The sequence below is a fragment of the Neodiprion pinetum genome, chromosome 7 (genome assembly GCF_021155775.2).
Source record: "Neodiprion pinetum isolate iyNeoPine1 chromosome 7, iyNeoPine1.2, whole genome shotgun sequence".
Taxonomy (NCBI): domain Eukaryota; kingdom Metazoa; phylum Arthropoda; class Insecta; order Hymenoptera; family Diprionidae; genus Neodiprion; species Neodiprion pinetum.
In genome coordinates, this window is record NC_060238.1 from 20,741,378 (window position 1) to 20,752,695 (window position 11,318).

The window sequence follows — 11,318 nt, forward strand, 5'->3', positions numbered from 1 at the left end:
GCGTTGCGCTATCTGGTGCCTCAACTATAGAACTATAACAACTGTAGTTTAGGAACACGGGTATGTGGTATTGAACATCAATCGGACTGTCTGCTAACCCCAAGTGACTAAAGTTATTTGGTCCTTCGGTTGAAGTTTGACGAAAGTGGGCTGCCTATTTTTATAAACGATTAGCCAAAATGCCTGTTGGACCGTTGAAAATGTTCGGCAGAAAACACGTTGAACAACTAAGCAGATGGTGAGGAACAGAAAATTCCGATCAAAAAAGAAGTTGCAATCGTATCTAGTTTTTTTTTTTGTTCATAAATTATTGAGCAATTGTCGTTTCGAGAATCGGTATTATTTTTTTCTTCAGCCGGATTAATCTCTGGTAATCAAAAGAAATAACAATTGTCTCAAGTTTCTGGTAAAATATTTACGTAAGCCGTATTATGTAACTCGACAAATTCGATCCTAACCTAACTTCATTCCCATTGACATCATTGGACCTGTGAAGAATGTCACTTCAGCAACAATTGTGGATCTCAATATTCTCGCATCGTTGTGTTCCAGGGTACCTACGTTGATGACCTTTGGTGCCGCTTCAGGTCTAGGTGTTCTATACTTTACTGAATGGAAAGAAGTTCTCCAATTCGTGCCAGTTTGGAATTTAAAATACCGCGAAGAGTAACGGAACAGTTGCATGTATAAACGAAACAATATTACTACTAGTCGATCAGCGTTTTCGCGTTAGAACGATTACTGAGAAAGTTTAAACAATGTAATTTGCCAGGTACATAGAATAATTGTGACAAATGTTAAGATAAAACTATGTAAGATCCTATTTCTGTGATTTATTTATTTATTTACTCAAGTATACACCTAACACCATTGCTTCTCCCAACACAGCATATGACGAATTGAGACCTCAGAAGGTGGTATTTAAATTTATACATTCTATTTGGATTGTAAATATTCATTGCTGTACATTTTCTCCACTCTTCTTTAAACGCTCTTGAAATATATATTCAGCAAATTCTTCGGCTTGGTCTCGTTTCCGTTTCCTTAAAATCGGTGAAATGCCCCACCTTGAGAAATAATTTATGATTAAAAATGAGATTGATTACTGAATAAAATCAAATTAAATAATACCATTAAACTTCACTTACTTCCATCCCAGTATTACACCAGTCATTAGACCTACTCCAGCTGCCAACAAGCCTGTTGGTCCGCTGACAAACTTTTTATACCGCTCCAACATGTTTCTAAAAATGAGTGTAAAACTCGTGTAAAATCGATAAATGGCATTGGTAAAGATAACTTTCAACCCTGTTAAAAATTCAGGAATATTTTGAGAGTTGGAAATTTTTCCCAAATATACTGTATCTTTATTGATTCGTATCCCAATGGTATAACCGAATGAAAATTTTTGTTGATACATACTTACTATGTTTTTGTATAAAGTTTACCGACACAAAAAGACATGGAAAAATCTCCACTTCATATTTCTTAAAGATGAGGAATAGTAATTTTCTTCATATCTTCATGTTCAATTTTAGGAAATAAGAGTATAACCCAATAACTCGAGAATCTTTCAGGTAACTGGATTAGGTTAAGTTCGGTTAGTTACGACGAAACTTACTATGTTTCAGCAGTCGCGTCCGGTGTGGTTTTTGGCTCCTTGTTCTGCCCGAGTGTTTTACGAAGCAAAGAATTATAGGTGTAGAAACCGCCAAGAGTTCCCAGTACAATAACGAGGAATATCTCACCCCTGAGAATAGTTCTACGCTTCCTAATCCTCATGACGATCAGCTGACTTGATCCTCACGCACCGCATGTTGCGTTTCTAGCTCTCTGTCTTCTGCTAGGTTCAAATAGTCCGGCTGCACTCTGAGCCTCGAATCTTCCTTGCTACTCTTTTTCGGAGAGAAAATCGGCCCGACAAAAAACGCGGCAACGTGCAAGCCAACTACTGTGCACAAAAGAATTTGTAGACGAAGATTCGAGAACGGACTCATATCCGCATTCTAACCTCTTTTATGCTCTTCAGCCACCGACGCCGATTTCAATCTAATCTCGCGGGAAATAACGAATTCTTTCCTAAGCTGCTTGGAACACCGATTAGAGGGATTAGAGGGCATAACTTTCCTCCCTTGCAAAAATCCCCACCAAAATCCAAGAAATGTTTGACCCATCATGCGAAAAGATTAGGAGTGTTTTTCCGGCGGGCGCATTTTCGTCTCGTTCTGCGCTGACCGTATCGAAGCCATCCTGAAAATATACGCCGCTATATACCATGTTGGAGATTTGCCACTGATATTTACTTTAAATTGTGCGCTAAATGATCTTGAATAGGATCGGTTGAAAATCCAGGATGGCCGTCATATGGTCGGGGCACGCAATTGTTCTTTACGATAGCTGCGCAGAAGCACACCCATATCTTCTTATATGATAGTTTTTGACCAATCACGTCACGCTAATAGCTGGAAAAAACCGAGCACAGCTGATCGCCGACACGCGTGTCTGACAGGTTAAGGGACATGCGACAATTTGATTCAGCGTGAGCGTCCAACAGGGGTGAGGAAACTATTTCCACGTGGTAAAATTGATCAATTTAGGGACAAAATGAACGGTTCAAATCGCCCAGGTCCGAATATATTGATCACAGGTAATTCCGGCTAATGTCGAAGCTCATAATCTCTTGTTTTTAGATTTCTGTTTATGTCATGAATTTTTCACTACAGGAACGCCGGGTGTCGGGAAAAGCACAATGTGTCGTCTGCTCGCGGAAAGATCAGGCTTAACGTGGCTAGAAGTGAGCAAGTTAGCTATTGAAAACAAATGCCTGGAGGAGTACGACGAGGTTTATCGATGCCCTGTTTTAGACGAGGATAAGGTATTTTCGAATCCCTTTGGACTCCATTTGTTTGAAGTTCTGTTTTTCTGGAGAATTTGTCTCTAGACTTCACCTCGCCTTTAATTTTCTCTTCCAATTTTCATCTCGAACGAAAAATTTCAACACATTTGTGTATTTTCTTCGGGTTTGCAAGCAGCTCTTGGATGGCATGGAACCGGCGATGCAGGAGGGTGGAAAAATCGTGGATTACCACGGTGCAGAATTCTTCCCAGAACGTTGGTTCGATATTGTATTCGTGCTGCGAGCAGACAACACTATATTATACGACAGATTGGTGGCGAGGGGTTACACTGGTAAGAAACTCGAAGACAACATTGATTGCGAGATATTTCAGACGATATTGGAGGAAGCCAAGGCCTCATATAGGGATGAAATAGTTCACGAATTGCAGAGCAACACACCTGAAGAAATGGAGCAAAATGTCAACAGGATATGCCAGTGGCTTGAGCAGTGGAAAATTGACAATAAATAAATCGAAATTTTTGTTTAACATAAAAATTGTTTTCCCCCAAGGTACTAGTTGTTGAGACTATCGCAATGATGTAACTAGCAAATAGTATCCTATAATTTTATTTACAATCATCAGAGATCCTTGGCTCTGATCACAATTTTTCTACTTCAGCAAGATGCTATATACACATCTAAACTTACACGGTTACTAACGATATATCACCTTTCATGCAATGAAGTTGACCCTATTAAACCCAAAGCATTGAGTCAATGTGTTACAGCTTTGATTCTTGCTAAAGTTTCTTGCAAGTCTAGACTCAAATTAAATAAAGTCTAATTGAAAGATGAGAATCATTACTACATATTGCATCCATCCAAGACTATTCTATAATTTTATTTACAATCTTCAGAATCCTCTGCCCCTGAAGAAGACTTTTTCAACTTTTGTACACGTTATCTATACATTCGAATTTAAATCTTCAGTAAATAGCTTCGAGGATGTCGAAGCGAAAGTCTCAGAAGCTATAAATTAAGTGATGTGCAGTCTGATTCTTGTAAGACATGCTTACAAATTGAATATTGGTGGAGCTTTGTAGTGACAATCTGAGGGAAGTCTATAAAGGAACGTCTAGGAATGATAAAATATTGTTAGGAAAGTGTAGCTTATGTGTTACGTAATTATGAGATGACTTTGAACAGGGGAAACCGTCTGTGAAATGTAAAATAAGGTAAACAAGATTACCGATCAACCGAGAAATACTAATTACGAATGCAGAACAGAAGCTTTCTGCTATTTATGTTCCTCTAGCTTCGAGATGCTTTATAGTCTAGCTCCAATAGTCATTCTACTCAACAATGCCTAGATTTTCTTTCAGATTTTTCAATCTTGCTTCCATACTGGCATAGTACTTCATTTTGACAAGAAGTTTTTTAGCCAGCTCAATGTTTTTCTCTCGAAAAGCGATTGACACTTGTCTGTAAAAATTAGAAAAGCAGTAATAATGAAGTATGAAAAGTGTTGAATAAGATCGGAAGGAAATCCTTAACCATACGTTTATAATCCTTGTCAAACAAAGTGCAAAATTACCTGGTGTAATCCGCTAATATTTCCCTATTTTCCATGATCAATTTCATCACTTTCTCAGCATTGTCAGTGGCCGCTTCGATCTCCTCGTTTTTTTCCATCACCGTCATCAAAAATTCAGGATCTAAAGTAGTCGTCCCCTCAGGTATTTCCAACTTCTCCAATGCCAACATATACAGACCCCTGCTCAGAGGGTGTGAGAGCGTACTATAGGCCTTGTTGACAAGCGACGATAGGTTCTCCGATAATTCCTTCTCTTTCTGCGAGGATTGAAAAGATGGGTCAGTTTTCTCAGTAAAGATGAAATAAAACAGAAAATTCGGTGAAAGCACTCGATCACCTCTGTGCTATTGCTAAACCTGTCAGGATGCAAATAGTGTTGTAATTCTCTGTACTTTTTATGGATTTCGTCACTCTTCAGGTCGTAATCCCGTTTGACGCCGATTATTTGAAAATAATTCAGATTCTCGGGCGGCTCCTGTAGCGCCCTGCACTTGGAGCAAAATAAATCTGACTTGTACTGGAAGTCGCAGTTCCAACATTTAGAGGGTAAGTCGCTCGAATAATTCCTGCAGCAACGAGACGCATCGCTAATACTAGCAATTGCGAAATTTGTACGCCCCGATTTGTCGTTCGTACATAAATCCGGGCGATTACATACGCCGACATAACCTCTTGTCGCAAGGCAACGGCAAATGGATCGCAGCCTCATGCCGTTCGTTAAAGAACGGCTAGTCATAGCTCGGAATTAGAATTTTCTTGTTATTCTGAATTTTTTCTGATTGACAATACCATCGAAACTACAATGCGGCAGTACGCGAGGAAGGAAAGAAGACATTACGCTGAACAGTGGCGGCCATATTGAATTCTAAACACGAGACGATGCGATTGGTCAGTTTCACTTGTAAAATTGAATCAGATCCTTTTGATTTGTTTGTCGAACTTGAATCGCCGGTAGCTGATTGACGATTAGGTTGAAGTTAGTAACATTATCGTAATGAATAACATTTTGGAAAATCGTTGTTTCGCAGTTGCAGGAATGTATAAAATTCAGTAAATCACAACAGGGCAAAATGTATTGATATTTTGAAAGCTTACCCATATTAACTATCTCAAAGTCACTGTATAAATTTGCAAAATAGTAATTTTTCTCCCCAACATTTTGCTACGTAAACATTACGAACTTCAGCCTCATGATTGACGAGAGTTCGCTTTTATATTTACGTGTGAGCCAGTGAACCGATGTTGTTTGAAAGATATTTAAATAATGAAAACTCCGAGAAAAAAGAAAATCTTCGGGATAGATTTCGGTTCGATGAATCGTATAACAGCCAGAGAGAAGCCTTAACAGCTGACAAACGATTGTTCAAACCTAATCTACGATTTCAGAAACGAGGACCTAGACTTGTCTGGCATTCCGCCGAAAAATGCTGAAAGCGCTGACAACGAATAAACGTAATTTGCCGATGAATGAGTACGAAGAAGGGAGGGAGAAGCGATGAACGGGGAATAAGAAAAGAAAACTCCGAGCACCTCCTGCGCTTCCATTGCGGGCGATCCGGCGGCGTGTTTTCAAATTCGTCCAATCAGCTCGCGACAACGCGCAGGTCGTACCTCGCTCTGAGCGGCCTCCACGCGAGCCACGTCGTCCTCTCCCTTCAGTTCCGTCTATCAGTCGTTGATTCCAGTCAGTCGTTAGTCTTCCGATTGCTTCCGATTCCCGAGCGTTGTACTTCAGAAGGACAATTTTCGCCAGCGGAGGGTCGACAAGCTCGCGAAATGCTGTTCAGAAGTTTAATCCTGCTGTCTCTGGCTCTCGGCGCTTTCGCCGCCGAAGAGGACGTCCTCGAATTGACGGACGACGATTTCTCCCACGAGTTGGAACGCCATGAGAATTCACTCGTCATGTTCTACGCGCCTTGGTAAGCATTCGAAGCTTGTTATTTACCTCACTTTTTATTCCGTGGCTTTGGATTCGGAAAATCTCGAACAGTCGCTAGCCGCCCTATAAGTTACCGAAGCACCGGCACCCGGTCGAAAAGACCGCTTATCTCCTTTCGAACGTGACGTTAAACGTCAGACGGACTCGCCGCTGTTTTCGGGACATATGTGACGATGATTATTCACCAATCTTAGTTAGTAGCGTTGACAACAATATTTTATACATACGCACATATACTCTCAAGTCGAGATGTATTCTCTCAGAATCACGTAACCTCCTTATCTCGCATCAAATCGTTGCTTCTTTGTGTGCAGAATGCCGTTATCTAATATTGAACTTCGCCACAACGAATCTCTATGTCTCGCTTTATTCTAAGTTTATTATGTATTATGGTTCATATTTCTCGCATTCGTACAGGTGCGGACATTGCAAACGCCTCAAGCCCGAATATGCCAAAGCGGCGGAACTTCTCAAAGGTAATGATCCGCCGATCACTTTGGCCAAGGTTGACTGCACAGAGGCGGGTAAAACCACCTGCAACAAATACTCGGTCAGCGGATATCCGACGCTGAAGGTATTTTCCAAAAATGAAATGGTCGGCGATTACAACGGCCCAAGAGAAGCTCCTGGTATCGCAAAGCACATGAAGGTATGACTAAATAAAATAACCACAATAAGGTATGCAAATAATATATTTATTTGATTCCTGAAATTTTTGAGCCTCCTTTTACACTGTTTTTGTGTCGTCTTGTAGGCTCAAGTTGGACCTGCCTCCAAGGAATTGACTGGCGAAGACTGCCAGAAGGGCTTCTTGGATTCTGACGAGGTTGGAGTGATCGGTTACTTTGAGAAGGACGATTCACCCTTGTCAGCCGCCTTCCATACTGTTGCTAAGAAACTGAGGGAGAAGGTCAGGTTCGCGCATACAAGTGCCAACGCACTACTTGAAAAGGAAGGATTGAAGTAAGTGTAACTGCGTCATTTTTCAGAAAACTCAATATCAATTTGCTTACCAACTAACAAAAGTCTTCACACTAAAATATACGTGCCGATTATCACGAACTTCTCTGTTTCAGCTGAAATCTTAACTATACCAATTCTATTTTTCAGAAATAACATTGTCCTCTACCGTCCAAAAATTTTGCACAGCAAATTTGAGCCAAGCAGCGTGACCTACGAAGGTGGCGATTCAATTGCCGACGTGAATGACTTTATCACCAAGAACTAGTAAGTATTCTCCACTGATTTCATTGGTTTTTATAGAATCTGTTATATTGACAATTATAAGGTACTAAATCATGATAACTTATCGTGAACATCACTTTTCCAGCTTTGGCATTGTTGGCGTGAGAACACGAGACAACGCAGCAGACTTCAAGAACCCGTTGGTAGTTGCGTACTACAACGTCGACTATGTGAAGAACGTAAAGGGAACAAACTACTGGCGTAACAGGATACTGAAGGTTGCAAAGGATTTCCCAAGTCTAAACTTTGCGATTTCATCGAAGGACGATTTCCAACACGAGCTCAATGACTATGGAATCAGTTTCACCAAGGGTGACAAGCCGACCGTATTGGCGCGCGATGCAAAGAACCAGAAATTCGTAATGACTGACGAATTCTCCGTCGAAAACTTTGAGGCTTTCTTGAAGGACTTCGAAGGCGGAGTTCTCGAGCCTTATCTAAAGTCCGAGCCAATCCCCGAGGACAATAGCGGAAACGTAAAGATTGCGGTAGCCAAAAACTTCGACGAGATTGTAACCAACAATGACAAGGATACGCTAATTGAGTTCTACGCACCCTGGTGCGGCCACTGCAAGAAACTCGCTCCAATTTACGACGAATTGGGAGACAAGTTGGCCAATGAGGATGTTGAAATTGTGAAATTCGATGCATCAAATAACGATGTGCCCGCGCCATACGAGGTGAAAGGTTTCCCAACGCTCTTCTGGGCACCCAAGAACTCTAAAGACGATCCCATCAAATACGAGGGTGGCAGGGATCTCGATGACTTCATTAAATACATTGCTAAACATGCGACTAACGAGCTCCAAGGATACGACCGGAAAGGAAAGGCCAAGAAGGCTCCGGCTGACGAACTTTAAGTTCGATTATCACCCTACTAACGATGTTCCAGGCGTATCTAAGTCCGTGCGAGATAAAGGGTATGAATCGTAAATAGTAAAGTATGACAAGGTGGTGTTCTATCAACAGTCTTATTTTGGGAGAGTGATAACGATATAATGTCATCCGTTGAAATATAAACATTAAAAATAATCGTACACATAGTATACTTTGAGATCTGTGTACATACATACACGTCATACATACATGCATACATACGTACATAATGACATTTATCGGCTAATGACTCAAACTTGCGTTGTATAAATTGGGTTGTATCATATTCGTCGTACCTAAACTGAAGCGAGCGCGAATAGCGGAAATATTGCTGATAGCGTGAAAGTGTTTAATTTCTCATTTGCACGATACTTTAAGGAATCAAAGATCGCAGAGGGTCAGTAAACATTCACAACAATGCCACGATTGTAACAGAGGAACATGTACTCATCAACATATGCAAAGTTGTTTTGAATGTGTCGGTGGTCATTATCCTCGCGTTTTTTCCGTGTAAGGTTTGGTAATTTTTCTGTATTTCTATACGTTTGAATACCAGTTGTGCGGTTAGATCTTCTTCTTTGAAAATTAAGAATAATAAAAAAAAACAAAGAAACTAGCAATCTCTATACAAACTTATATAATGGCAAAGAAAGCCGATGGAAACTGAATAATTCGCGTTCCTTCTCACAGAGAAAAGAATTTTTAACTAGATATTGTATCATTCCAACATCGTCGCAGAACTCGGCTGAGTTCAGCGGTAATGAGTAGGAATAATTACTTACGAGTTAGTTTTTCTCTTTTTTTACAGAAACGTAAATTTGTTTTTATATCACACACACAATTAATAAAATATATGCATACGTATAGGAAATACGAAATTATTTCATGTGTGATTAAGATAATGATAATATTATTATTATTATAGATCGATCGATTGAATAAATAGAATTTTTATAATGAATAATAAAACCTTTACTCTCGTTCCCATAACGTAATCGTACATGAAATTTACGAATGATTGCTGTGTGATCTGCAATCATTAATCATTGGAACTTCACATTCTTATACTCCTTCCATAGGTATTATCGTTATTGTACACCGCATGCTAATTGTGTACATGCTACTGTGGTCTTCGAAATTCATTGGGATATTGTGGATCAGGATGAAAGTTTTCATTCAGATCCCAAAAATTTTATCTATCGAGTAACAATGAGCCAATGATTTACAGTTCTTGAAATCAGCTCTGCATGATCGACTGTTTTCGTGATAACAACGGGTCGGTTACGTGGGAAAGTTTGAAATTTAGTTGCTAAGTTCCATGCCGAAAGGCGTTACTAGTTTTATCCGCTTGTCGACAGTAGCGCCATCGTGACGATAACAGAACTCGAACTACAGGTGGAGCAGTGAACAGCAGAAGGCTTTTATATCGGATTATTTTTGATTCGCTATTCACTTCAGAAATTTTCGAGCGAGAGAGTTGGATAGAGGAGCTCGTTGATCGAGACGTCGCAGATATTTGCGTGTCAAATTTCGAAGTACTTGCTAGTCGGAGATCAAGGCTGAAAAATGACTCGTAAGTATTGGTTTTTTTTCCGCATCATCTTTTGTTTTGCAGTGTTTTTTTACTTTTTTTTTTTTTTTTTTTCTTTCACCAGTGTCAATTCTGTTCGCATTCTGTCGTCACATCGCCATATCACTGTCCTCATTTCATACAACGAACGTGTCATCTACGAATCGAACTTGTCGCATTGAGCGTAGTCAACGACTTAATTCACAACGATATTTCCCAACGATTATCAAGCGAATATACAAGCCTTGTCCAAGCCTCACGATCATACATTTTTACCGACGTTCCAGTTCGTTATTTTCGATATTCATGTGTACGACCTGAAGTTCGACGACGCTGCATAACAAGATCAATTAACGTTCCATGTTCTCTTAAAAAAAAAAAAAAAAATTGTCCTATTACACCTAATATTAAATTATCATCGTTTCTAATTTTATACCATCGCTAATAAAATTATCAGCGTTCGTTCTCGTGTATGCATATAACATGCGTACGCGAAATACCTTGTCAGAAAAATAAATAAACCATATTCATGCGCGTGTAAAACAACTGAACGTTACATCGTTTCTTGTACTATTGAGATTGTTTTCTTTTTTCCCGTCTTCATGTTGTTATTCGTTTTTGTTGCACCTTTAGTTTGTACGGCTTATTTTCAAGGTGATGATTCACGTACACACGTCATACGCTATAGAAAGTTATGCCCAATCGGAAAAAGCATTTGCGAAACGGGCCGTCAAAGCTGGGAAGGCAATCGGTTGTGAAACAGATGACTATCGTCCGGTTTTCGTTTGGTTCGAAAATTCGTTTTCCATCAATAACGTGAAGGTAGCGATGGTATTTGCCCGCGGCCATCGGCTCTCCGTAAATTACATATTGTATAAGTCCTTCGAAAAAGCCCGGGGCATTTTTCTACCCACCTAAGTACTTATGTCTTGAAAATAATGACCCGCAGGTGGGAATCAGCGAGACTTAGCTCGGGCCAAAAACATGAAAAAGGCTGCAAAGAAATCTGCCGCAGAACAGGAGAGCAACAAGGGTCTAACCCTCGAGCAACGCAAACAACGGTACAATTTTTCTTCCATTATCCTTCTAAAATTAGTTTCAAAACAACAAGTTCTCAGACTTCATAAGTCTGCGAAGCCATGCTCGAGAGAAAAATTTGTAATATGAATGATTTACTGATGCAGTTCTGAATTGTCGCCAAATATTTTTTCATCGTTGTACCGCTCGACTTGTTATTCTTTTTTTTTTTTTTTTT

General features: G+C 39.9%; 3 protein-coding genes and 1 long non-coding RNA gene across 5 annotated transcripts; 3 read left to right on the top strand and 1 right to left on the bottom strand.

Annotated features, from left to right (window-relative positions):
* Positions 1–25: 25 nt before the first annotated feature.
* LOC124222695 (uncharacterized) lies at positions 26–823 on the top strand. Its single transcript, XR_006884091.2, has 2 exons — positions 26–238; positions 553–823. It is a non-coding gene; the product is annotated as an uncharacterized lncRNA (long non-coding RNA).
* Positions 814–5,307, bottom strand: Hsc20 (iron-sulfur cluster co-chaperone protein HscB-like protein, mitochondrial). 2 transcript variants are annotated; one of them, XM_069137813.1, is made up of 6 exons: positions 4,771–5,307; positions 4,434–4,690; positions 2,304–4,321; positions 1,622–2,250; positions 1,149–1,244; positions 814–1,067 (listed from the first exon to the last, which is right to left on the bottom strand). In XM_069137813.1, exons 1-3 carry the CDS (start codon positions 5,167–5,169, stop codon positions 4,192–4,194), a joined length of 786 nt encoding a protein of 261 aa, XP_068993914.1. In that variant the 5' UTR covers positions 5,170–5,307; the 3' UTR covers positions 814–1,067; positions 1,149–1,244; positions 1,622–2,250; positions 2,304–4,191. The 2 variants fall into 2 exon arrangements, with proteins under 2 accessions (XP_068993914.1, XP_068993913.1); XM_069137812.1 differs by having other exon boundaries at positions 1,622–4,321.
* Positions 2,465–3,379, top strand: Ak6 (adenylate kinase isoenzyme 6). The gene is made up of 3 exons (XM_046633923.2): positions 2,465–2,647; positions 2,724–2,875; positions 3,033–3,379. The coding sequence occupies exons 1-3, from the start codon at positions 2,605–2,607 to the stop codon at positions 3,366–3,368; spliced, it is 531 nt and encodes a 176-aa protein (XP_046489879.1). The 5' UTR covers positions 2,465–2,604; the 3' UTR covers positions 3,369–3,379.
* A 744-nt stretch (positions 5,308–6,051) lies between the features above and the next one.
* ERp60 (disulfide-isomerase A3) lies at positions 6,052–9,167 on the top strand. The gene is made up of 5 exons (XM_046633921.2): positions 6,052–6,352; positions 6,790–7,021; positions 7,127–7,335; positions 7,483–7,599; positions 7,703–9,167. Exons 1-5 carry the CDS (start codon positions 6,210–6,212, stop codon positions 8,475–8,477), a joined length of 1,476 nt encoding a protein of 491 aa, XP_046489877.1. The 5' UTR covers positions 6,052–6,209; the 3' UTR covers positions 8,478–9,167.
* Positions 9,168–11,318: the final 2,151 nt, after the last annotated feature.